The 27,840-nt window shown below is 37.0% G+C and overlaps 1 protein-coding gene across 2 annotated transcripts in view; it reads left to right on the top strand.

Annotated features, from left to right (window-relative positions):
- Kcnip4 (potassium voltage-gated channel interacting protein 4) overlaps positions 1-27,840 on the top strand; it is a 901,081-nt gene that overhangs the window by 470,436 nt on the left and 402,805 nt on the right. The window contains exon 1 of one of the 2 annotated variants that reach the window (XM_042674749.1): positions 13,298-13,489. The exons of the other annotated variant lie outside the window; for it this stretch is intronic. Coding sequence (XP_042530683.1) covers positions 13,390-13,489 — 100 coding nt within the window. The 5' untranslated portion in view covers positions 13,298-13,389. Of the gene's footprint in view, positions 1-13,297; positions 13,490-27,840 lie in introns of those variants that run through there. 2 annotated transcript variants of the gene reach the window in all.

Raw genomic sequence — 27,840 nt, 5'->3', positions numbered from 1 at the left:
ATACTACTTCTCTTTTTAAACTCCTTATTTCTTTTATCTTTTCTTCCTCCTCTTCTCTCCCTCTTCCCCTCTGTAATATTCACTTAATGAATCCCCTGGCCCAAAGTTCTCTTAGCATTGTAAGCAGATGAACATTTTACTCCAGTCAGTTTTATCTGGCAAAACACTTAGAACTCCTTTCTGTAATCTATGTTTATATCTTTCCAATGTGTGTAGATTCTTATCACAGCAGCTGGTGTCACTTAGTAAAGAAGTGGGCATTTATCGCCTTTAGTCTGGCCTCTTAAATCAAACATTCCTTTCATTATTTTTTTTAATCATTCCTTAAATGGCTTTCAATTTGTCTGGTCTTTCAGAAATGGAAGTAACTTAAGAAAATGCTGTAATTCAAAGCTGATCCTTGTCTAGTTCCATGTGGCTCTTATTATTATTATTTTCCTTTCTGGAAAACATCTGAAAGCAAATAAGTGTTATGTCTTTACTGGATTCCTTTGCAGTAGTTTAGGAAGTACATATTTCCCAAACCTTAGAGCCATATTTAAACTCAGACTTATTATTTGGGCGATTTTACACTTCTGGTGTGTGTGGCTAACTTTCCTCATATATTGGCAATCGAGAGGCAGGTAGTCATGGTAAGGTTGGATTTAGACTTAAGGGGAAAACTAATTGTAACAATTAGAGTACCAGTTAACAGCAGGGCTGTGGACAAGTTGCACTCCATGTATGTCATGCATCTGTCATTTTTCCTCCTTAATTCCATTCTGCCTACAGACATACTTTGTCCAAGTCCCTGCCATTGCAGACAGATGATCAGGGCTGTCAGAGATAGCACTCTGAGCACATGGCATCTGGTACATCCCTGGATGCAGCAGGTCTAGGCTTCTTAAGACTTATCTTTGACATTCTTTTCCTGCTGATAGATTAGGCCCTAACTGTATTAGAATCTGTACTTTTCTGAAGGCATTCTAACATTTGCTCCTGACCTAGGTCACAAATATTCTTCTCGAAGTGCCCTCATATGTCATCTGCTCAGATTTGTAGCTCATTCTTTTCAAATGTACAGAGCTACTATCAGATTATTATCATTTGAACTATGTCCCTATCTATCTATCTATCTATCTATTTATCTATCTATCTATCTATCTATCTATCTATCTATCTATCTATCTATCTATCTATCTATCTATCTATTCCAGGAGATTAACCAGGAGGGAGCTGCTTTAGTTTTCCTTTTATTTGTTTATGGCTTAAATATAATTTCTTTCAAAATAATTTCTGATTGAATGACACTTTATCTTTCTGACATCCATGAAAAATATAAACTTAAGAGGGTTTTGACAACCCAGACAAAAATCACAGGATTAAACCCATGGAGAGAAAAATAAGCTTCTCTTTATGCTCAGAATCTTTAACAAATAAAACCAACGATCATGTACAAACTTGTAGTTGCTGAGGACACACACCAAGAAACACCACAAAACAACAGGGTTTCACAAAGGAAAAACAAACCCACACCAAATGGAGTAGGGTGTCATTTTCTCTTCCATTATCTTCTGGTACAATAGTGATAAACTACTTGTACACAAAATGCCTGCATCTCAAAAAAGTATAAAGGCAAATAGCTGATAAAATATATAAGAAAATGTCCATTTCAAAATCCCACTTTAAACTTTCAGTGTCAGGAGCTTTGTTGAATAGGAACCATAAGATACTTCTTTAAAATAGAAAAGACTATAGAAGCTCATTTCTACAAGGGGTAGTAAAATGTTAATTAACAGGATTGCTTTGACTTACAGTGATACTGTGACTTTCTAATTTTCTTGGGCGATGTAGGCAAGGATAGAACCTCACTGAAATTCAGCGACAACATAAAAGCTTAATCTAAGCATTGATTCCATCCTCCCTTCCTGGGAAACCTTTCCAGAAGCCAGTGAGAAGAACTGAGTTGCCACTGCATTGTTTCCCCTGCTTTCCTTGGATGTCTTCCTGTCACATGCATTTGAACTACATCAAAAGGTGATGAGAAGAGTATGGTACCATGTGGTGAAAAAGGATTGAAGTCATTTTGATACTACTCAGAGCTGAGCTCACTGAGGAACATCAGGCGGGCTTCCGGATCACTCTGTTTCCAGTATATGGGGATAATCTTCAGGTAGAACCTCAGCTTGTCACCTGAAGCTTTAGAGCTCAGGGAGGTTCTGGTTAGCCAAGAGACAATCCTAGGGAGGCAGGAGAAGGAAGGTACTCTGTGAAGCTCAGGTAGCTGCCACGATGCCCATCATAACCCTCAAAGCACATGGAGTATCTAGCACGGAGGGAAGCTTGTCTATCAGGATGAGTCTCTATAAATCTTATCAGCCTCCCTCTCCCACTGGTACAGAAAGTTGGAAAGGTGAGCCTGAGGACCACCTGGTATGGGCTAGAACAGACATGAAATATGATTGTTATTTTTTGTTTTGTTTTGAACCCAGGCCCAGGCAATGCTCTACAACTTAGACCACAGATCTACTTCCAGCATTTTGTGGTTGATTGGAGATAAAAGTCTCAGGGATCCTGCCTATGCTGGTTTTGAAGCATGATCCTCAGTTTGTCAGCCTCCTGGGTAGCTGGGATTGTAAACAGCAGCCACCTGCAGCCCATGGAAATATAGTTTTATAATGATAATTAAAGGCAATTGCTTAAAGTAGAGCTTTAAAATGTTTAAGTGAAGCCCAACATGGGGAATTAAATGGTCCCTGAATAATGGAGACTCATGGATTCACTAGTTTTGTTGGTAAATCTATACAACTTATATGCTTTGGTACTACACTTTGTCATCACTTACATGTGACTAGAAATAAGTGATTATTACTAGGGTAATGAAATTATCTAACAACCTAGTTGCTGTTCCTTTAGATATTTGGTTTCTTCTATGAAATGTTGACCGTTTGTTGAAAAGAGCCACAGAAAAATGAACAAATGTAAATTCGGGTCCCTGACTAGAAAATATGCTTCAATGATTTAATATTAATTAATGAAAATGATTTCTGCATTCATTAATCAAACTATGTTGATTAATATTATTCTAAGTTCCTTAAGTATCTTTTTATAAAAAAGTAGTAGTCAGCACATGAATTTTGAATGTTTAATCAAGTCCAACTACAACAAAAACAGTTTGATATACCTGACACACCAGACAAGCTAACACATTCTCTTTATGCTAATGACAAAGCTTTCAATCACACAAGAATAATGAATCACATTCCTGATGTTTCTTAAATGTCCACTCAAGAAGTCAGAAATCTAGAAAGATTCCTAAGAACAAACTAATGCATAAACATTCTCTGTGGGAACACCATACCAGACATTTTGTGTTCCTAAAATAATGAATTATATGGAGTCCCATACCTGTGTTGCCAGCATAGAAGCTGAGTTCTGGAGAGATGTTGAATCTGTCATTAGCAGTACCTAGTCAACTACTATTAAAGAAAATAAGTAAACGATAGAAAACTGGAAGAAAAGCACAATTGTGCCAAGAACCTAGTGATTGTCTTAGAATAGTCTAGGTGGCCTCAAAATCACCCTGGATTTTCTAGTTGGGATAACTATTCATTAATATTTTGCACTTGATAATGAACTGGTTATTAACATATTTTTCTTTGTACATTAGTATCCTTTTGGCTACAATTTTCCTGTTTACTAATGGTCTTATTTTTTCCTTTATAAAGGCGGTGAATAGAAATCACTCATGCCAATGTTTTGACCATTGAAGTTATTTTTAGGATACCTAGAATGCTTAATGTAAAACAGCTAAATCTTTTACCTTTTCTCATAGATGCATTACCTGTAAAATATTGTGAGCTTAAATATACTAAGTACTTAAACAGTCTCAAGTTGACAATACATAAATATCATTGGGATTCTAAGTATGGCAATTCTTTTTTGGTTTATGTATCTGGCTTACATCTTTTTTATACCCTGCAGAGAACATTACATTCATCTCTTCTTTCTTTCCTTCTCTATTTCTAAACTTATTTTATCAACTGCAATATGTCTGCTCAAGTAACTCATGTGAAGCACATATATAAATAAGATGTGGCTCCTGCCCCCAAGAATTCATGGTATCATAGAGAAGATGTTGTGTCTACAGCCGTTTATTAATCAAATTAGGATAATAGCTATTTATAGCAAGAAGTCAAGAACAAAATAATACAAGAAGCTGGGCACTGGTGGTGGCTCATATCTGTAATCCTAGTTACTCAGGAGGCTAAGATCTGAGGATCATGGTTCAAAACCAGCCTAGCCAGGAAAGTTGGTAAGACTCTTATTGACCAGCAAAGAGATGAAAGCAGAGCTCTGGTTCAAGTGGTAGAGCACTAACCTTGATAAAAACAAAAACAACAAAACGTCTAGCAGCTTAGAGATAGCACCCAGGTCCTAAGCTCAAACAGCGTCCACACACAAAATATTGCTATCACCTAGTAACATCAAAGCCATCACAATGCCATAGTAGTGTATTACTCATGAGTTTATAGTGATGCTGGTATGAACAGAACTCTGCATTGTTTGTCATAAACACCACAACACTCATAATCACATACAGTACATACATCTTGGTAATAGTAATAAATGACTATGTTACTGCTTTATGTATTTACTATATAATACTTTTTTCACTAAGAAAATACTTTGCTAGAAAACAGTATGTTGTTTTATGTCTGAAGGAGCTCAGTGTATCTCATTTTTACTGCGTTTTTTGATTGTATCAATATGTCATGGCCACATTTCATTATATTTTGTGATGCTGATGAATTGATAAAATCACCAAATGCCACATTTGCCACAGTGTACCTCTCTTGTTTAGCAACAGGTGATATGTCTCACAATTCAGAGAGGTTCCATTCTTGGTTTATATACCAGAAAACCATGCTTGACTAATTAAATAATTTAGTGTGTTCATGACTATGTGTATGAAAACTTTAACATTACATGCCCTATTGATTTATCCTAATAGTATGTCTTTAATTCTTTCATGTCACGTTGTATCATTCCTTTCCATCGCATTAATAAGTTTTCAGTGTGGGCCTACTAATAGTGTGTCTTGTAAGTGTTTCGCAAAAAAATTACACATAATTATTCATAACTTGATTTTAGAATGACATAATTATCATCACTATTATATTTGAAGTATTCTTGTTGAAAATCAAGCATATTAACAAGTGATTAAGTCAGAATTATAATTAAACTACAACATATAAGTAGCATGAATAATTGTCAAGGGGGCTGTGATTTATTACTTTCCACATTTTGTTTTTCTTGAGTGCAATAAAAGAATAAATAAAACTTATGTTCTATTACTCTGAGGAAGTACAATTGGTCAGGTATAATGAGAATTAGATTGTTAGAAGGAGTAATATTTGGAATGAAATCTAATTACATATATAGCTATCACCAAGATTTCTACTAAGCAAGGCTAAAATCCCTAGAAACTGCCCCTTGCTATAATGATCTCACAAATAATCCTGTTTCTGTTATTTGAGTCTTACATGAATTCATAATAAATGAACTATGCATCATATAACTTTGCTTTCTTTTGTTACTTTTATGGTATTGATTTACACAAAAGATTAGCCCTTGCGAATAGTAGGAAAGGGCTCCAAGTGGCTTCCTCTATGTCTTTTATTAGATCTCAAGCTGAAATATCTGCTTTGTCTAACTCAGCTTCACACTTTCTAATATTTGCATCCATCAGTCAGTTTTGATTTGTTTCAATATGCTTGGTTATTAAAGAGGCTAAATGTTGGTGTTGTTCCTCACTTAACTGATTATACTTGAAGCTAAACAAGAAAAAGGATGCAAGATAGGAGACAGTATATGCAGCAATACAGAAATCGTGGACTGTTTCACAGCTCTCTTCCATTGTTCAAGTTTGCATCTGAAGCTTGCTGGTGAAAGAAAGCTGTCAAGTAAGCAGGGAATGAATCATCAACAATTTTAATCAATTGTGTTTCTCTTCACAAATGATTTTGAAAATACCTCACTTGATTGGAGGAAAACAAATCTGAGACACTGGTGTAGACGGCATCAGTTCTCAGTACTCCTGAGTTGTAAAATCTGTGACACTCAGTTAATGTTGATGAGGGAGGAGGCCTCCCAGGAGGCAGCATTTCCTGCATGTGTATAGGAATTTGAGAAGATTGAAGGTGGCATTTCTCATGGGATGGGCCACAGAAGTCCTGTTAGAATGTATTCCAAGGATTGAGAAGAATGGAGTCGATGACTCTACCTCAGAGCTAGTAAATCAGCATCTTCAGAGGAGTTCTGAAGATACATTTTTCTAATTCATTTTTCTGGTGATCTCTAGGTAATTTTTTGATATACACCAACAGTCAAGTGTCTCTTCTGTCTTTTTAATACCAGACAGTCCTGCTGCCATTTCTTTCCCCTCATTTGTCTTCAGGCTGTAAGGATACATTAAAATACATCTTTGGTGTGAGCTGAATCACTGCCTACATTCCTCCCCTTTCTTCTCCGGTAGCCTGCTTTGCCCTCCATCCCCAGCACCAGGTCTCCTGTTGAAGTTTGGGTGTCGTATTCACTCTTCTTCACCTGCTAAGGTGACTGCCAAGTAGTCACACACAGCGGAGTATCATGCATGTGTAAGGCTAGAGCTGTGGGATACATGCTTAAAGGTGTCATTTCACAACAGTCTACAGGATCCTTAGATGATGTCAGTGGAGTCAGAAGGTTGATGTCACAGTCATCATAACTCATTGCGGAGGGAGTCCTGCAAGATACCCTAAATTCTCAAAGCACTCTACGAGATGCTTGAAAACCCATGTGAACCTCAGTACAGTCAGTCATCTGATGCTGTACTCACACCTGATTGACTCTGAGCATCCCATAGAACACTCCAGAATGAAAGGGATCATTTCTCAAACACCAGCATCCTGGAAATTTATTTCAAAGCCATTTGCTCCTCTTTTATTTGCAACTGATCTGCCCATATTTGGAACTTTCTTAAGATCACTTGAACCCTCTGATGTAAAGTTATAAATTATTTTGGTTTTACCTTGGTGAAAATGGTGGTAAACCTCATGAGTGGGTAGAAGGTAGAAGTACTGTTTTCTTTAGAATTCCAACTCAACTGAAGAAGCTTTTCAACTTGCCCATATGGTACTCGGCATACTAGTCCTCAGCTCCTTTAGTTATGTGGATTTACTGGAATAATTTATATATACATATATATATATATATATATATATGTATACAGCAATGAGAAGAGTATTCACTGTATAGCAATAGCTAACAATAGTAGCTGCTGTTTTTTGAGCATTTCGAGTATGATAGTCTCTATTTCCAAAGCCTTGCATGAATGATGGCAAGTATTTATGCAGTCACAATTTCCAGGAAGTACTTAAAACCATGCGTCCTTGTCACCTCTGCATTATAGTGCACTTTGCATGAGGCTAGGTCACTGTGACTTCACACTATTAAGGATATGCATTTCTCACTTGGTACCTTGTGATAGTTTTATGTAGTTTATTTTGAAAGTCCAAATGTGCTTCCTATTTATGCAGTCATAAACGTTAGCCCATGTTCCTCTGGGATCAATTAATTGACAAAAAAGGGTATAATGAGGGCCTGCCTTGAGTTTCTGAATTGGAGGCGGCCTGACAGGTTGAGAGAGAAACTTCATGGAGCTCTTGGGCGTGCATTTGGTTGGCTTTGGCTTATTTACAGACTCTGAATAAATTCCTGAACAAACCACTTCTTTTCTACTGATGATGTAATCCAGATTATTGTTGCTGTGAAACAGGTAAAGAAACCAATAAAAACCATCTGATAGCTGTATGGTAGCACCTCAATACAATACTCCATTCTCTCACCTACAACTAGTATGAAGGCATAAATGCGCTCTCCCTGCTCCCAGGGTACTTAACATAGTTCCTTAAAGGTTTTTACAACTTACTGACTTGGAAGACAGTTATTTGCAATTGCATCTAGCAGACCACTAAGATGTTATCTCTGGAATTACACCTAGGGGAATCTTAGCTTGGATATTTTCTAGTACGTTGTACTCAATTCTCTGTCCCTCGGTATCTACTTGCAAACTGGAAATAATGAATGGTACCTATGCCACAGGGTTTATATGAGATGGCAGTGAGAAATTACACAGAAAATGATTAGCACTTTTTTGGTGAAAATGCTGTGATTATTCTAAACGTTTACATATAGCATCATCCAAATTTATTGCAAGTAATGCAAATGGGTCAGAATTTTCTGACCCATATCATCTAGTGTAATACCTGTATCACAAGTTAGTAAGTGAATAACTAACGATCAACAACAACAACAAAATTTAAGTGAAACTTAGCTGCTGCTGAAGCCAACTGAGACTGATATAAGACTACACAGAAAGCTTGTTCCTGAATCTGGACTCAGAAAGATGCAACAAACCAGAATCCTTTTGTTCCCTGCCTCAGTTCATCAAAGGGCAACTTCATATCTCATTTTGGAAGGGAACATTGTTTCCTTTCCAAAACCTGTCTTGCCAAAAATGAAGCAGAAATGGGTTCATTACTGCCAGTAACTGGCAATTTTGGAGAAAATGCACTTTGGGGACATGCTTTGAAGTGCAAGAATAAGCGCGCCTCTAATTAAGTGTGTTCATTTTTTCTGGGAATAGGCAAGAGATAGTCTGTATGTGGTTACAGAATCTGAGCAGGAAGACTCCCTGAAGTTGCTTTGTGGGGCCTTTATTAAACAGTGAGACCTCAATTTCTCTCTAACCCTTCTTGTTAGTTTGTTAAGGATAGGCTTTGTTTCAGTTTTATATTTGAGCTAGGAGTTGTTGTATTACTCGCTCTTGTCTCAAACTTTCACACTGGAGTGATTGTCTCATCTCAGTCTGCTTACTTGAACATCATTTTTTTTATATTGTGAAAATACCGTACAGAGGGGTTACAATGACATGGGCAAGGTAATGAGTACATTTCTTATCAAGCATTGTTGCCTCCTTTGTTTCCCCTTCCTATCCCTTCCCATCCTCCCCCCACCCCCCAATCCTACCGGCTATCCCCGCCCCCCCCACACCAAAGTTGTAAAGTTCATTTTTCGACATAAGGACTTGATGAGTACATTTCTTACCAAGCATTGTTGCCTGCCATTTTTTTAATTGCGATGAGAGAAACTTTTTCATTCACCATGCTGTCACATTCATTCCAATGCCTTCCATGTTCCCCTAAGTCAGAGACAATGAACTTCCTCATGTTCTAAACCCCATTGATTCTGAAACAGCATGATTTTTTTAAGTTATATTAAAGTGTTGCTAGGTTACCTAGAGGTGGTTGCTTTACGTGGTCCATGCGTATTTGGCTCGGTAAGGTAATTAATGAGTGAAAAGACACCATGAATGGGGAGAAGGAGTGATTCACTAACCTTTCTCAAACCTCTTTTTTCCACCTAGAAGATGACAATATAAGACAATCCTTATCCTTTTCTGAGTGGTTTTCCAATGGATGGGGACAATGTTCTCATGGAGATCAGCATATCTTTCAACTACTTCACTTGATTCTTCCCAACCATCCCTCTGAAGGAGGTGTACTGGCTCTGCTTTGAAGACTAGCAAGCTAAGATTTAGAGCATTCAAGTGACTTGAAAGAGGTCAATGATGTAAAGTGAGGTATCAGATCCCTTTTGTCCCTTAGACAATATTATTTCTCCAAAAAGAAGGATGTAAGATGAAGACCTTAGATTATTGTGTTAGTTTAAATCTAGCAGTGACTCCCAGCTATGATTTGCTGAAAGCTAAATCTCTGTACCTAGTTCAACTGCAGCCTTCTTCCAGTTGAAAAACTAAGGTGTGGAATGGATTCTCTCCAAGGTAGTTCTCCCTTTCCACAGCCATAATTTTTAGACATTTGTTTTAGATCTTTTCCTTGTATTGCTTTCACTAGTCACATTAGCAGGAACCACAAATCGTATTCGCTTTAAACCTTGTGAATGGAGCATAGACCAGAGGTTTCAACATGCACTGTTTATGACACACCCTCAGAGAGAGGCCACTGGAATTTGCCCTTCTGCAGATGGATTCATCAGCGCTCAAAGTGGGAGTCTCTAAAATAAAGAAACCTCAGGGTTCATAGGCCTTTTTAGCACTCCACAAACAAAAAGTCTGTTCTGCCAGATCAGAGAAGGCAGGTGGCTCTTACAGAAGGTGAGTGTTGTTGATTATTCATGTTGCAACTAGGCACTGCCTCTTTGGTGCCAAACACTACTCTCCAGTTAAGGATACCCCAGTGAAAATAATGGGCAAACCCATTTCCCCTCGTGGGCATAAGTTTATACATTAGCAATGGTAGTAGGAGAGATTTGCTTAGCAAGTAAAGGAACAACATGACAGCGGGTGACAATGCTTCAGAGGAAAAACAACACTGGTTCACAGGATAGTGACTCTAGCCTCAGGAAGATGTGCTTCTGTATACTGGGTGTTTAGAAAGAACTCTCTGTATGTGGATTTGGGAGCCAAGGTACTAATAATATTCCTTATTTGTGGGGAAATCTGGTGATGAACACTCCAATACAGGAAACTCCAAGAACAACACTTTGAAATAATGAGGGAGAGATATGGAAAGGAACTGGCCATCCCTGAGAAGAGCATCCTACACCAATGGGAACATAATTGTGGCAGTCAGAGAGGAAGAGCCTCATTCTGCTACTTTTCATGAGCTCCTTTGCTCTCCTATATTTTCAGCCCAAGGACATATACCTTGCCAGGAGAACATATAGGATGTGATCAATGATATTTGTTTAATTGTTTAAAGCTGCTGGCTCTACAGAATTTCTTCAGACATTTGTTTAAATAATGAGAAGAAGACAATGAGTAGGAAGGAAAGCACATGAGTTTAGTATGTTATTAATTTGGAAACATTTCATGTTCCAAAGTTACTTGGGGTTAATGGATTAATTAGAATGTTACAAAACACTTTGGAAAGATTAGGGTAACCTTCATCTGATGCTTATACAGTCTTGTGCCAATGTTTATAATTTTTAGAGATTCATTTAAAGCTAGGTGGACTATCAGAGAAAAAGAGTGGGCTTAGCATTCAACAAATGAGAGTTTGAATCTCAGTTCATCATTCATCAGTGGTATGACCTTGAGCCTACTACTTAAATACTCTGAGTTTAGTGTTTCCTCTAAATTTTATTGAATTATGCCAACGTACAGAGTAGCTAGTAATAAATGATACATGATGTGGTAATTTTCTAGTCAATGGTGATTATTATATAATGAATATTTGTACCACATATCTATAAAGCATGGTAATTATCCCCCTTGGGAAGATGTTAAGGGAAGGAAGGGAAGAATGACTTCTGACTTCTAGAATCTCACCTTTAGTGCACAGGTGTACACATATGTTGCTATAATAGACTGCATTATATGTGGGAAAGCTATCATCAACACACACAACAATTTCATCTAATTCTGTTTGGGAAAATTTCAAGATAGGCTAGCAAGAACTTCTCAGGTAGTGATGATGATATTTTTGTTTTAGTTTAGTTTAGCTTTTGTTTCTGTTTCTCCAATAGAAGTGATGAAGTCAGGAATGGGTTTGGGAGAAGGAGCTGAGCTGCCAATATAATGTATTGACATAGGAAAGAGCCATGAGATACAAGTGGGTACCAGATCATGGGAGAACCAGAACACATTGAAAAGAAGCCTGAACATCATTCGGTGGACACAGAGAGAGCCCAAACAGGTTGCTGATTAAGAGAATGAGAAGATGAACCCTTAATTTCAGACTCATTATCCTGGCAACCCTGTGAAGTGTAAATAGAGCATGGAGAAATTTGGGATATAAACAAAGCTTAGAACACCTTGTTCTATTCTGAAGGTGTTATTCCTGAATTCCCTCGACAGTCCCACACACTTGTTGGTGTGTCCCCTCTTAAAGATGGGGGTATTAGGGCAAGGAGATTAAGTAAGTTTTCCTAGGAGCCAAACTGCTAGTAAGGGATTCCAGAGGTGCCTGAATTTAGGGCATTTGACTCTGGAATATGTATTCCCAAGCATTTGACTACACTTTCTCCCAAACCAGCCACAGCTCGAAGAGAATCTCTCTTTCATATTGCTCTGCCTATCGGATCTCTATTGTCTTTTGTCCTCAGTTTGCTTGTCTGTGAAGTGGGAGAATTCTGTTGCCTTTCTGAGAACTTTTAGTATCACAGATGCTCTCCTAGTTTGTGTCTTTGTTACTTTTCTTAACTTTCTGAAGTTGTCAAAACAAGTTTCAATTCAACATGTAGATTCAGGAGGAAAATGAAGCTTAATCTGCAGCACCCTTTCCATCATCACAGTGTCTTCAGGAGGAAAAATAAATAAAAAGTTGTGCATGATAAATAGGACAGTTTAAGGAAAAACTTTTATATATTCTTTTCCTCCTCAAACTTTCTGTGGCATCAAATTAACCTGTTGTCATTTTTAAAAAGAGCATAAGAAATGCACAAGGATACTTGTCTCTGTGAAGGTGAGGTGAATAATAATGAGAAGATGCACGAGGAGGCCTGTTGGTAAAGTCTGAAGTGTTTTGTACATATTAAGAGTATGTACTAGCTTGGCACACTTCTGCCTCGAGTCACCCATCAGAGCACAGTACTAGTTCACTGCGACTAAGACTCACTGGAAAGAACCGAATCAGTGATGCACTACCCCCTTAAGCAAAATTTCTCTCTGAACTCAGCGAGCTCGGATAAATCGCACACTTGGGTTTCGTGGACTTGTGAATGTTGCTTCTGCCACAGCTGGGGTTTCCTTCCTATGTCAAAACGCGAGGCTCCTATCCTGTCTCCAGCTCTTGGTTAGTTTCCGCTGTTTCCAAGGCAACTGACCAGCCCTGCGAAGCCACGGGCGCGGTGCACAGCAGCAGGCAGAGCTCTACCTCCCAGGCCAGCGCTGCCTCGCGTGCGTCCTGCCTGGCTGGGACCTTCCCGGTGACCTCCTGGGTCTTGGGGTGATCTGCACGCTTCTTCATGCAGGGCTGGACTCTCTGTCTAAGAATGATAACGAGGAAGCCGATAATTCTGACAAGGCTGACTTTATCCGGCTGTCACTTCTGGGCTCTGCTACAGCAGACAGGATGAATGCATTTTCTCCTCTCACTCTCGCCTGGACTCTCAGCCTCTCCTCCCCCCCCCCCTTCATCTCCTCTCTCTCTCTCTCTCTCTCTCTCTCTCTCTCTCTCTCTCTCTCTCTCTCCTCTCCCTCTCTCGCGCGCTCTCGCTCTCTCTCGCTCTCCTCCCCTTCTCCTCCAGCAGTAGCCTTCTTAATGTAGTTTAATGGCTTTACAAAGAAAGCCAAGCAGAAGAGCACTCCTCAGTGGCCGTGGTCGGACCATGACCTAGCCGACCATGAACTTGGAAGGGCTTGAAATGATAGCAGTTCTGATCGTCATTGTGCTTTTTGTTAAATTGTTGGAACAATTTGGGCTGATTGAAGCAGGTTTAGAAGGTAAGGGAGTGCTTTTTAGTGACTTCTAAAAATTCTCTGTATTACAGTATCTATTTTTTTTTCTTAAAGTGACTGTTAGGAGGCACCAGAAATGAGATCGGAGCAATAGGACTGGGTTGGAAGAGGAAGACGGGGAATTTGCAGAGGAAGAAAGATTAATAAAATAAACTTTTGCAAGTTGTAGCACTGTTTTCACAGTGTAAGAATGCTGATACTATGAGTCACACTTGGAATCAATATGGTAGAGCCAAAAATCGGAGGAAATGAAGGGTTTAGGGCAGGCAGGTCTGCTATATGGAGAGTATATTTTCCATGTTGTGATTAGATTTGTATAGCTAATATGAGCAGATTTCATTTGGGTATGCTGTGGTTGTGGGATGCACTGTTTTTTTTTGCTATGCAAATGCGTTAATCACATGGAAATAGATATCTATTTGCAATTTCTTGTGGTTTAAGGTTGGAGCCAAAGGATGTCAAGCTTTTGATAAGATTGGGTTTCTGGAAGTATTTAAAATATTAACAATTTTTATATTCTAGTGGGAAAAAAGCTTCCAACTCACATGACTTGGAGACTTTAATGAGGGTTTCTAATATAGTCCATTGTTTTTCAGGTGGGATTGTTTGTTTTCATTAAAGAATGAGTCTCCTGTCCTTCATTATTAGCTCTTTCTTATAACATGGGGAGTATACTTGCTGATATCTTTTCCTGAACTAAACACTTCTCTGCAAATCAGAATAAATTTGGGCTGTTATTTTCTTACTACTGAGAACACATTTGAGAGTATGTTTGTAGCCAGCCTGTCATTATTTCTCTCAAGTTGGCAGTGGAATTTTTAAAAGCATCTATGGAAAATAGTTGATGTGGTTGTGTTTTGATAATAATTTAGTTTATTTAGAACTTGAGTAGGTATCAATGTATTGCCATCAAAATAAAAAAAAATTTAAATTCAATCTTCCAGAGAAAGGCTGCTACAATGTGTCATAAATAAGATTACTTTAACGAAGTACAAACATCAAATTAAAGTAAGTGTGTCACTCTGATGTAGGTTACCAGAAACCTACATTTATATCTCTTTGGAAGGACAAGAGGGTGATGTTGGAAAACAGGGCTGATCCAAGTAATTTAAAAGGAAGTTTGCAGAATGCATTTTGCAGTGTTCTCTGATGGAAACCTTGAGTTTGTACTTCTGAAATCAGGAGAGGATAAATTCTAACTTCTGCAGAGGGTCATCCTCTCTAAAGTTGACTTTATCATGCCTACTGTCATAAAACCAGTAACATGGTTTGGCTTCTCTAGTTTCTCAGCCTGTGTTGTTTTACTTGACAAATGTGACTGGGACGTCCCATTTTTAATGCATTTGTTTTTTTTTATTCTTTCTGAGAATTCACACTGAATGGAACAGTGTCAGAATTCCCAGCTTTCTTCAAGGATTTGCTTTATCTCATTCCATGGAGGATGTGTGTTCATTCTGTAAACTCTTATACTGGGAGAATTTACTCTGGGTTTTGTCATGACAGATACTCTAGTATTGGTTTTGTTTATTTCCGGAGAATAAGCATTCACCTTCCCTAAGGGCTGCTAGCACTGTGCAAAAGTGTCTTTTGTTTTGATGCTCAAGCCTGCAATATTTTGTATGAATATTTTTGTTTGTGTATTTTATCTTTAAGAGTATTAGCAATTCCTTGGTCAAAACTGTATCTATACAATAAAGAAAATATGTTCTTCTAAACTTCCATCTAAGTCCATATCTTATTTATCCATATCTGATTAGCCCAGTGAGTACTTTCTAGCATAAAACATTAGGAACTGCATTAAGAAAGAATTATCTTTCAAGTTTTAAAGTTGGTAGCAACATAAGCAATAGTGACTTTCTATCTGAAATCTGTATAAGTCATACTTGAAAGTTAATGCACGAGTCAACAAACCTCAAGACAATATTTATTTGGCTGCATTTTTGGTTACTGGAGATGTACTATAAATGAGTAGGTGATAGATCTCACTGAATACAGTTACTGTATGTACTCTCAAGCTATATAGCTTGAATTAATGAAAAGAATAAGCAGCATTTTAAACCCAAAGCATATCTTCATTTCATTCAAATTTAATAGAGTAAATTTTATATATCAGAGTTGGAGAGGCAACAATGTTTTTTATTCTTTCTCTCTCTTCTTATTCGTGTAGGCTCAGGTGTCCTATTAAAGAACTTCAGTATTAAGTAAGCAAACTTGAATCAAGGTTAATGTTGTATGGGGATAGTTTGGCATTTTCAGCTAAATGTTTAGACCTGTTCATGTTCCTTATAACTATTTCTCAATATAAAAATCACTCATAACATACTTTGTTTTTAGTATTATTTTGTATACAATATGTCATGTTATATTTTGAAGGGAATCTAAAACTTAATATTTATGAATGTATTATTATTGTCTTCCTATTACTATGTGTAGAATAAGTGTATATCAATAAATTGGTAATGCAAAAGACTGAAATGGTTGTGCTTGCTTATCTTGGAGCCATTGGGCTCTCATTTGTACAGATGACTAGAGGTCAGATACTGGGATAACTTGAGTCCTTCTGCTCCTGTAAACTTATGAAATGCACAGACACATAAGACACATAAGGTCCTTGTCATATATTCATAAACAAAAGTATTTACATCTAGCAGATGACCTTGTTTCACTTGAGAAAATAAGGTAATATTCAGAGTACAGACATTTATGCCTCATTGGTCATCCTCTTTGCTTTCTATATTTGGACAATTTTCTTTACCACTTTTGTTGTCAAATGAGAAAACTAGACTCAGTAATCTCCATAGAACTTTCCATTTCATAAACTTTATGACTCTGCTAAGTAATTAAATTCTAATAATTTATGTACCAAATATCCTTTCTCATGAAATAGATATCCATGCCCTACTTTGGATGAGTTATATAGTATAGCTGTTTGCCTAAGTCTTTTTTCCCCCATAATGGGTTTATTCATCAGACTTCTGGGAGGTATCATTGTATTTCCAGAGAATAGAACAATGCCCTTTTCTGTAGCTCTATAATCTGAGATTTGGGACTTTTATTTCAGGCATGCTTTTGATTTAGTTTCTCAAAACTTACACAGTTCTGCTGGGCAATGGTGACTCATGCCTGTAATCTTAGCCACTCAGAGGGCTGAGATCTGAGAATCAAAGTTCAAAGCCAGTCGGGGTAGAAAAATTCTTAAAACTCTCATCTTTAATAACCCACCAAAAAAAGTGAATTGCTAGCCTTGAAAAAAGAAAAAAAAGAAGCAAAAAGCTTAGAATAGCATCCAGGCTCTGAGTTCAAGTTCCAGGATCAGCATGTACACACACACATACACACGCACACATACCCTAAAACACCTTACATACAGATCATCTGACAAATAAGCACATCATACTATTATTTAGGGACTTTATTTTATTTTTGTGTGATTTAATTGAATTTCAATACTTTTTATTTTTAAGAGAATGAATATGGATATCAGGTCAGTAGCCAAGCAAATGACAGTATTTACTGAACAAAGTTGTAGGCATAATTCATGATACACTGGTTTTTCTCCACTGAGTGAGGATTTTTAGGGAACTCCAGAGCTACCATAATTTTGAATATGGTTAAACCACACAACAACAAATTGCCTCTTTCCCAGCTATAAAAATGAAAGTGATTTTCTCTTAACACATTCCAGGGAGGAAATGAATCAAAATTTTAATGGCAAAGCTATTTTATTATCTCTATATGCAACTTTTCATCCAAATATGCATTAAATTATTTAAACATGTATTAAAATGATATTGTTACTGAATAAGAAAGAACCAACCTGCTGTCAACAAGTAAAAAGCAAAATTTGTCAAAAACATATTAACAATGACTGGGAAAAAATCAGGCTTATTGATAACTGTCATATAAAAAACACAAAAAGAAATATACAGATTATCTTCTGTTTACAGCAATCATAATGTATTCATAATGCTTTCATGTTTATTTTTCATCTCACTTGATTTAGCAGATGCAGGTAATATTACGTTTACTCAAAAGATCAAAGCAAAGTATTAAATATGAATCAAAAGATGAGTGCTTAGAACCCAAATTTTATTCCATGTGTGGTTTGAATAGGTATATAGATGCAGAACCTGTGAGTAAACTGGATTGTTTGGAAAATGAATACTCTTATGTTCTGGCTTTGCTGCTCAGTGGAAACCAAGAGGTTGAATATAACTGAGAAGAGGTTATTGTTCGATTAGAAATAACTTAAATACCCATTTCCTGATCTTTATTTAGTTGACCTTTGATTTCGCCTTTGTAAAGATTTACCCTCTTTGAGTTTTTCCCTGAATCTACCATATTTCATCTAATATACTTCTACTCCCTTGTATACTATCCAAAGTACTTACTTATATATTTATAAACTAATTCTAGCTTCCATATATGACAGAAATAGATCATCTTTGTCTCTCTGTTGGGGGAGCTGGAATGCAGGCAAGAATTCAATGGCTACTCTACAAAATTATGAAGAGTGAAGAAAGGTGAGGGGGTTGGTTAAGAGGAATGGGTGAGAATGCTAACAGGGTTGACATTGATCAAGATACATTGTACTTATAAACTGCTTTCTACAGGCACTTAAAGATAAAGCAAAATATAAATAAATAAAATTCATTAAGCAGACTATTATTTCAATTCACCTAGAATACTGCTTTCCTAAATGCAGGTATTTCCAAAGCTGTTGTAGATTTGTTGTATTAGGAATGTTATTTTAGTCTGTAATGTTGAAGAAAGGTGGATCCACGTTGTAGTGATATCAGAAAATGTAAACCTACTATCATATCACTCCACGTGGTAATATAATTAAATAAATACTTTTATCATTTGACCATAGGGTGTAGAGTCCCTAAATCTTGACAAAATTAATGCCTAAAAGAGATGACTGGCAGAAGAAAGTTTTTCAAGCTCAGAGAATATGCTTAGAGGGTCTTGGAGTATTTTGCCTGAATTCTATCCACTTCTTAATAATCATGTGATTTTATACTATTACTTTACTATTACTTAACCTCCATAATTTTTATTTTGATTGTAAAATTAAGTAAATGTAAATAATATTCACACTTTGGTTTGCAAGGAATTATATATACACTAGTCAAGTGTTAAACATAGGTTTAGTATGCAATCAAAATACTAATATTGCAGGCATATAAATAGCAGAGTACATATAGCATATTGTATCTTTACGTTGGTCCCCTCAAGCTGAGCTGTTATCCTAGATATGAGAATGTTTAGGCCAACATAGAGAATATAATCTTGGCTCAACTCACCCAGTAAGGCATAGACTAAAGTTCAAACCCAAGACATCAAACTCCAACTCCTGCCTCATTATTTTAATTTCCTATAGACATTACAACATGATGACAATGGCCCAACATTTTTGTGAAAGAGAGTTTTGAGTCAGGCATCTATTAACGACTTTCTTAAGATTTATACGTGAAACATTCATTCACATTATACTATACTAGATGCAGTTCAAGGAATATCACATCTCTATGTTTTAGCCAAACAAAAGGTCTTTAGTCTCCAGATAAAAAGTGAAAAGAAATCAGATAATGAGTGTCCATTCTCAGACTGAACCCAGTATCTCTCCAGTTTGTCTTTGGGGGACAAGTTTGCTTTCTGGATAAAGGACAGAGAAGGTTTGATGATTTTGGAAAAGGCAAGCGATGGAAGATGCTACTATGAAAGGCAAGACCTTGAAACGAGGGGAAAGAATATGTAAGAGAGTCTGACATATATGGGATAGGTTGATTAGCGCCTAGGAATGCATCCAAAATTGATTTGGAGCAAGAAAGAAGAGCCTTGTTTATATTTTTAAAGCTTCATCAGGATGGTTACAAAAGAAAACATATATTCTTGTCTTTATCAGCATGCCAGCAAGTGGAAAACAGCAGTTCTTCTTACCAAGGACAGAGGGGAAGGGAGGGAAGAACATTGGCCTTGGTTGAAAGCCCGTATAGGGCAAACAGCCTGAAAGGCATGCTGCATATTGCTTTCCATGGGATTGTCCCATTAGCTATGAAAGACTGCAGGTGTTGGTCCTAATTTGCAAGAGGATAAATTAGAGGTTTGGGGAGTGTCATAACTTGCTTAAGATTACTAGGGAATAACTGAAGAAAACTAGATGAGTTTCCATAACTTTATGATGGCAATGATCCAAATGGCATCTGTTATGACTACAGAAGGTAATGCGTGATAAGAAATGTACTCACTATCTTGTCCATGTAATTGTAACCCCTCTGTACAGTATTTTCACAATAAAAAAAGAAGGTAAATATTCCCAAATGGAATGCAGTGTGTCTAGATAATGAAGTCAGATGCAATAAAACCATATCCTACAGAATATACCTGTACATCATTGAGAGTCTCATGAGAATTTTTGCTTCAAGTTTCATATAGAGCCATTAATCAAAACCTGCCCAAGGGAAGAATATAAACATTTGCAAAAGAGGGCCAATGAAGAGAAGATAGACCCACAATTTTTATAAAACGGGTGTCATGACATGGAGGCTTCACAGAACAGAAACTACTTCAGAAACTACCAGATCAATTCATAGATGAGAAAACTGAGTCAGAGAGAGATGAGCTAACTGCAAGATAGTTTTTTGTTTTTTGTTTTTGACAGAACTACTTTCTGTAAAGAAAAATGTAAAGAAAAAACCTCTCAGGATAAACTTAAACCATAATCCAAATTCCACAAGATACTTTGCCACTTTTCAGCTCTCCTGTAACTCTAGGAGACCCATTGGTTGAAAGAGCAAAGATTCAAGAGTTTAGATGATGTTTAATTTCTTTTCTGGCATATCTTTATCACTAGACACAGATGCTAGGACAAGAAAACTTTTGGGCTGAAGTGCTTAGCCATCAATTCAAGGGTTTCCACCTGTCTTACTGTCTGCATATATTCTGTAAAACATCACTATCACCTGATAATAGTCTTCTCAGTGATCTCATAGAAAAAGTTGTGTAAGGCCAAGATCTAAAATCTTCACTTTAGTAACAAGATAAATGCTAACAAACTAAAGTCTAGATATATAGGTAGGTAGATAGATAGATAGATTGATAGATAGATGTACATATAGATACAGATATGATATGTGTATTCCACTTATATATGTCTTTGTATATATAATACATGTATATATACAGTATATAATATAGATATATAGCATATTATAAAAACCATATGTAGTATACAATATAGTATAATATAGACACATTACATATGGTATATATAATGTACTATGTATTTTATATACTATATGTAGTATACATTATAGTCATACATATATAAAATTCATATATTGTATATAATATATATACTATATAATATTGTATATACTATGCGTACTATCTATACATACTATATATCTGTATCTATCTCATGAACTGTTTTCCTCCGCTTGAATAATGAAAATAGGAAATCTCTTACTCTCCTTACTGCTTGATCTTGAGTGCTCTTCTCACAGACGCCTCTCTTGACCTCTAGATTTCAATCTCTCCTTTGTTGTTCAGGCTGTTGGAGGTGTGTCTTTGAGAAGCATTTGGGTAATTCAGGAGATTCCTTGTACTACTGATAGTACCCCAATCATCTTCTTCAGTTTCTCCAGGGAAGTCATAGAATTCAGATGCTCAAAGAAGATATTCTGAAGGCAAAACTTTGTAACAATTAAGTTATAGCTCTAATACATTCTAGTTGTGCCCCCTTGGATAGTACTGCAACCTCTGCACTTTAATGATCATATCTTTTATGTTGGAATTGTTTCTCTCTGTGCTTTTTTTTTTCTGTGGCTTGATCCATGTTAGTATTTGAGAAGAGCAGATTCCACACAGGTTGAAGGATGAACCAGACAGCTTAGGGGGAAGATAAGTATAGGCCAGTCACTGAAAGATTAAGACAAGGAATCTTTAAATGGTCCATGGGTCTATCTTCTTTCTAGACCCTGAAATCAGTACCAGCATCATACTTTCCTTTTCAAATGAATTTACTCCCAGGTGTTCTTGGCTTTGATCCAAATACTTCTTGCTAGATATCCTTCATCAGAAACAACAAATTGCATTTCCCATCACTGATCTTCACTATGTGCCCAAGAAGAAAATTCATTTTCTTCCTTTATGTCCTCTCCCTACCAATTCAAAGTCTAGTCTTGAGTTCTTTTTGACATGCAATTTCAAAATCCTGTGACATAAACCCCACATTAATTGCCTCTTTAGGAACAAAATGTATTGTCTTCATATGACTTCATTAGACAGAGAATTTTGAGAAGTCATTGTTCTTTGAATACCTGGTAAGATCCATGAAAAAGCAGGGAAAATATGAGTCTCACAAAAAAGGAAGCCATGAGGGTTTGACTTGAGTAGTTCTTCCTCCTCCACACATTAGCTCCAAAGATAAATATACATATTGGACAGATTCCAAGCTGAGATGAGAATAATAGATTCATTTCTCAGGTATTTGTGCTAATACATAAATGTGGAAGTATATTCCTGAATCATAGTGACTACAGTCCAACCCCCTCATTTTATGAACAAATTGAGACCTAGAAAGGTTAATTGACTTGTTAGCAATCACAACACTGTTTGCTAAGCATAGATACCATAATAATTACATCATCTATGATAGAATACTCATTATATTGTAGGTGAAGAGCATTTCATGGATTTCTAGTATCTAATTGTTGCTAAGCCCTGTAAGGATATTCTCATTAGCCCCATAATGACAGGAACGTCCACTATTTACTTAAAATATATTACAGACATTTTTCCCTAGGATTACCCTTTTTCAGTATTATTAGCTTATGTACATGGGGCAAGGAGTTTGGGGGGGGACACAGGCATAATCAAAGGTCCTGGTATCTACAATGAGGATGTCCTGGCATGAAACCATGGACTCCAGTGATGAGAAGAACCAAGCCTTCATTCAGTGTACAATTAGAGCTCTGCTCTCATAACTGGAGGCCTACAGGTGATAAAGACACAGAGTCAAAATCCAAATAAATGCCAAGTGTTCAGCCTTTAGGCAGGTACCCAGTGAACATGGTATGAGGTCTCAGGAGGGAGGTTGCAGAACTAATAGTCTACAAGACCTTATTGTCATCATACTATGGGGATAAACCTGCTAAGGTTCCTGATACAGTTGACTAGATGGCGTTTGGGTGGAAGGCAACTCTCCTTACTTTAGTCTAAGCAGAAGCCATGGGTGTAGATTTGGTGCGAATATAACGAGAATTTAACAGACACTACATCTGATTACTTTCATCTCAGTTCCTATGGAGCACAATGAGAGGAAACACATTTGTGAGGTGGAGAAAAATGACTGTATTAAGGAGACTGATAATACAATATAGTCTTACTAGAGCCTATGGGAAATGAATTTACTGGGCAAATGTACAAACATAGCCAAACAATGCCCAGTGCCCTTTTGAGATTTGTGACCACACTTTTGAAAGAAGATTCCTCTAGCTTAGATTAAGTGATATGAAGTATAGTACTGCAGGATTTTTCTTTCCAGTTTTGTTCAAAGAGTAGTCAGTGTATAACAGAGTTGATTTTTTTTTTTGGTGCCAGTCTTGGGATTAAACTCAGGGCCTGGGCACTTTTCCTGAGCCTCTTTTTGCTCAAGGCTAGCACTCTACCACTTGAGCAAAAGTAACACTTCAAGCTTTTACTTGGTAGTTTATTGGAGATAGGAGCTTCAAGGACTTTCCTGCTCAGACTGACTTTGAACACTAGTCCTCAGATCTCAGCCTCCTGAGTAGCTAGGATTACAGGTGTGAGCCACCAGCGCCTGGCCAGATATTTTTAAATGGTTGTGTATTTACATTTTCCCTGGTTCTTCAATCTGCAGCTACTAATCTCTTATTGGCTTTAGGAAAATTCAATTTTTCTAGCAGTCACAGATCCTATGTTTAGTGTTCATTAAAATCAGTGAGATATGTAAGTCCGGTATGTGCATAGGTATTTTGCACAGATGTATAATTGTACAAGCAAATGCTAGATTCAGGGGTGCACATATTTATACACTACACAAATTTACAAAACATATATACTCTGAGATTACAAGCTGTGAGATTTGTCTGGCAAAACACAGCGAGCTCATTGAGAAACATTGATTTATTTGTACCAAGACTTGTAAGGATTCCTTTGGAATGTATTAGTATTTAATCATGTGTGTAAATACAGGAGTAGAAATGGAGAATCATGCAAAAAAAAAAATACACCATTGATTAATGGGTGAAGCTTGATTGTAGCATTGACGCAGAGCACATTTAGTTGTGAAAGGAAAATATCCTGACTCTATTCCCTTATCTAACTGCCTAGATGGTCTCAGGGAAAGGTTGCTAGAATTTTCTGGTTCTTCTGCAAAATACTCAACTGGATCTATTAGATGTATTATCTTGAATGAACGTGTATTTGATAAAATTGATAAAATGGCTTATTGTCTGTGGTAAGAGCTTGGTAAAGTTTTCTTATTTTGCTTAGGTCGTGTGAATAGCACCCTGGCCTTGGACCATTTCCATCATGCCCCTAGGCCCCAGGCTGCCACCCCATCTAAGTTTGGTTCTTCCCTCCTCTGGCCTGTATCTTTTTACTTGTCCAAGGCTTACTTCTAAATTTCTCAAGTTTAGGCAAGAGTCTCTGTTCATCTGCATGCTGATAGTTTCACCTACTTACCCAGTACAATTCCAATGAGAATCATAAATAAAACACTGTTGAAAAGATCTTCAGAAAATAGTCTCTAAGTTAAAAATATGGGCTCCAAAACAGTATACAATATAAAGATCTCATTTAAAAAATGTATATACACTGGTGTTTGTTGATTATTCTTTGAAGATGCTCTTTTATTTTGCATGTATTTATGTAAATTTTGGGAGATTAATTTTTTAAAAGAATAACAATATAAAACTGAATTGTTTTCCAGGAAGAGAAATGCAGTGCTATTTAGAACACAGTAATTTATCAATTTAAAATGAAAATCTTTTTTATTTAGCTGAGAAAACTTATTTAATATTGTACAGTTTGGATATTTTTCATCTTAAAAATAAGAAAATTCAGGGAACCATCTTTGAACCCATGGCAGATTTTGAGAAACTGCAATCCTTTATCTAATTTCAAGTTAAACAGTTTCCAGTATAGTTGATGGACAGCTGTCTTTATAAATATTGCTCTGTCAGGGAAGTTATTAAGTGGCCAAGGTAGTGATGTTTTACCCTTGAACCTCAAGAACCTAGTTGCGGTAGAAGCTTTCTGTATGTGCTAAGAGGATCTGTAGTTGAAGAACTCTTTGGAGCAAAATGTTCAATCTGTTTTGCTTCATTACTCTGGAAGGCACTGTGGGTCTGATAGGGGTGGAAGGGTGGAGAAGTGAAGAGTGTCCAGGGTGATAGTTTGTGGCTTCTTGGTAATTCTCAGCCTCCTCACTTCTTATCTTCAGTGTTCTTTCCCTAGAAGCAACTTGCTTATATCTGCCTAAGCACCCTTCATGTGAAAAATCTATGTCAGAATTACTTAATGTAGAAAACAGGCTAAAAGGAAAGGACTAGTAGAGAGGACACCAGAAACATTTAAGAGCAGTGCAAGGATTTCATTAAATATCTCATTTCACCAGCGAGGGATCCTAAATACCTCTCATAAAATGTATTCATAGATTCCTTTTCATTCAAAGGCACTTTTTTGAAATTTGGTCATAAGGATGATCCACATAATTTTCTTTTTTCATTACTAGATTTTTTTCCCTTTGCATAATGAGAGGGTGAAGACTATGAGGAAAAGAAAATAATAAAACATATTGTAGCCTGGATATGATGGTCTGAATCTGCAATTTTAAAGAACTTATTTCCAAATCATTCTCCTCAAAAATATTAGCCTTGAGAAAAGCACCTAGCCTTGTATTTTGGTGTAGACTCTACCAATAGATGGCTCTTTGCTCTTCATTGTCTTTTTCAATAAGTGAGGCATGCTGGCAAGGAAGAAGGATAACAGGAAGTGTAGTAATCACTAGTCAAAGACCACTCAAGCAGGTCTTGTTAGACGTTATTCAGAAATGGACTGGCAGTGGCCAAGAGTATTGACTCTGGATTGATTGTAAGATTTTGAACCCTTGCCCCAGTGCTTGCTTACTTGCTATGAAATCTTGACTCTGTGCTTATTCTTTCTGTACTGTAGTTTTTGTCATCAGTCTGAAGGATATAACTAGAGTCCAAAGGATATAATTAGAGTATTTTTTCTCACAAAATTTTCAAAATGAACACTATGGTAGGCACCTAGACTATCATGTTTGAACCAGACATTGCTGTCAGTACTATTTAAGAACTTGGTCTAAGTCGTTAGTCCAGCTTTTCTTCCTGTTATAATAATGATGATATTGGCTTTTATTTATTACACTTGATTGTCTTTAATTTTATATTAAGCGGTGCCTGCGTTCTGCCTACAAAATAGGCAGATACCTCTATGTGATATCTTTGCAGAAAAACAAGTAGTTACTGCTGAGTTTTCAACTCTCTAGATGGCTAGTTTGGGTATTGCAGAAGACTTCAGGAGAGGAAATTCAAGCTTGCTTGAATATCAACTAACACTGATATTCCTTCTTAGTGTAGATGAGAAGGATTATGGTTGAAGGTCAACCCTAGGGAATGGGGAGAGAGGGTGTTGCAGGACACCATCTCAACCAATAGCATGGCACACCTGTTATCCCAGCTGCTCGGGAAGCTGACAATGAGAAGATCAAGGCCTGTGAGGCCAAAACTGTGTGCAATACCTTCCTCAACAGAAAACAGAAACCACCACCACAACAAACTGGTGTGATGTTAAAGGACTACCACTCCAGGTATGGCAGGACTTATAATAGGAGAATCACAGTCCAGGATGAATGCAAAACTCTTATCTAAATGAAGGAAGAACAAAAGAGGCTAAAACATAGGGTTCAAGTGATAGAGGGCATTTGCCTAGCAAGCACAGAGCTCTAGGTTCAAACCCTAGTACTACCAAGAAAAAAGAAGGGGAGAGAAAAGCAATTCATGAATCAAAATAGATTTTGCCACTGGCCAGTGAAAGCTAGCGACTGGGGTTCAAGGATCTATCTCCTCTGGTGAATCTCAAATATCTCTTTGGGTGCAGAAAGAATGTCTCACTCATGTTTATTTCCCCTGATAGGGGTAGTTAGTAGATCTTATCAAATATCTGTGAATGAATGATAAGGGGATCAAATAACTGCCAATAAAATAAAATACGTTAAGTTTTGAATACTTTCCTTCTAAAATGTTTTCATATGAACTGCATCTAAATTTTCATATATTTCCAAAAATAAAAGCATTATTGAAGGGTAAAATGGGGGTGAGGAAGGATAACAAAGGAGAAACAACATCCTGAGAGCTCAAGTTAGTTTTCATAGTGCTAATAGAAATCCTCTATAGGCTTCAAGACTTCCCTCCTAACTAGGCTAAATCAATCATAAGCAACATGGAATTAAGTAATAACCAATTGGTTATGTCCATAGCAGGATTTGAGGGGGTAAATCAACTTAAGCCATGTGCCCCAGGAGCCTCACACATCATGTGGAGATAATAGTATGTGTTTAAAGGGGTTGTTATAATGATTCGATGCTTTAATGTACATTATGCATGCTTAGAACAGTGTTTGGCCTTGCATAACTTTGTTTCCTGCTTTTTATTATTTTACTCAAGCCATCCTGGGTATATATAGTCTCTATTTTCTTACCTTTACATAGTAGTTATAAGAGGTGGAATGTTGCTGGGCACTTGTAGCTCATGCCTTTAATCCTAGCTACTCAAGAGGCTGAGAGGTGAGGTTCTAGATTCGAAGCCAGCCAGGGAAGAAAAGACTACTAGATTCTTATCTCCAGTTAACTGGCTACATTGTGGCTTGACTAGTAGAGTACATGCCTTGAGCTGAAAATGACAACAAGAAAGTGCATAAGAGGCCCTGAGTTCAAGCCCCAGTTCTTATGAACACACACGCATGCACACACACACACATACACACACACATAAACACACACACACAACTATGAAACCTTTTAGTGCATAGTTTATAATATACTCAGATATTTTAAACCCATTTCAATTGGAATGCACATAGTATCTTTTATCATATAATTGACACTTCTGTGTGTGTGTGTGTGTGTGTGTGTGTGTGTGTGTGTGTGTGTGTGTGTGTACTAGTCCTCGGGCTTGAACTCAGGGCTTGGGCCTTGAGCCACAGCTCCACTTCTCTTTGGAAGGTTGTTGCCTAAATTGACTTCAAACCACAATCCTCAGCTCTCAGCCTCTGGAGTAGTT

This window comes from Dipodomys spectabilis, unplaced genomic scaffold (assembly GCF_019054845.1).
Source record: "Dipodomys spectabilis isolate Male_0828 unplaced genomic scaffold, ASM1905484v1 ptg000021l, whole genome shotgun sequence".
NCBI lineage: Eukaryota > Metazoa > Chordata > Mammalia > Rodentia > Heteromyidae > Dipodomys > Dipodomys spectabilis.
This window is presented reverse-complemented; position numbering and strand designations above follow the sequence as displayed.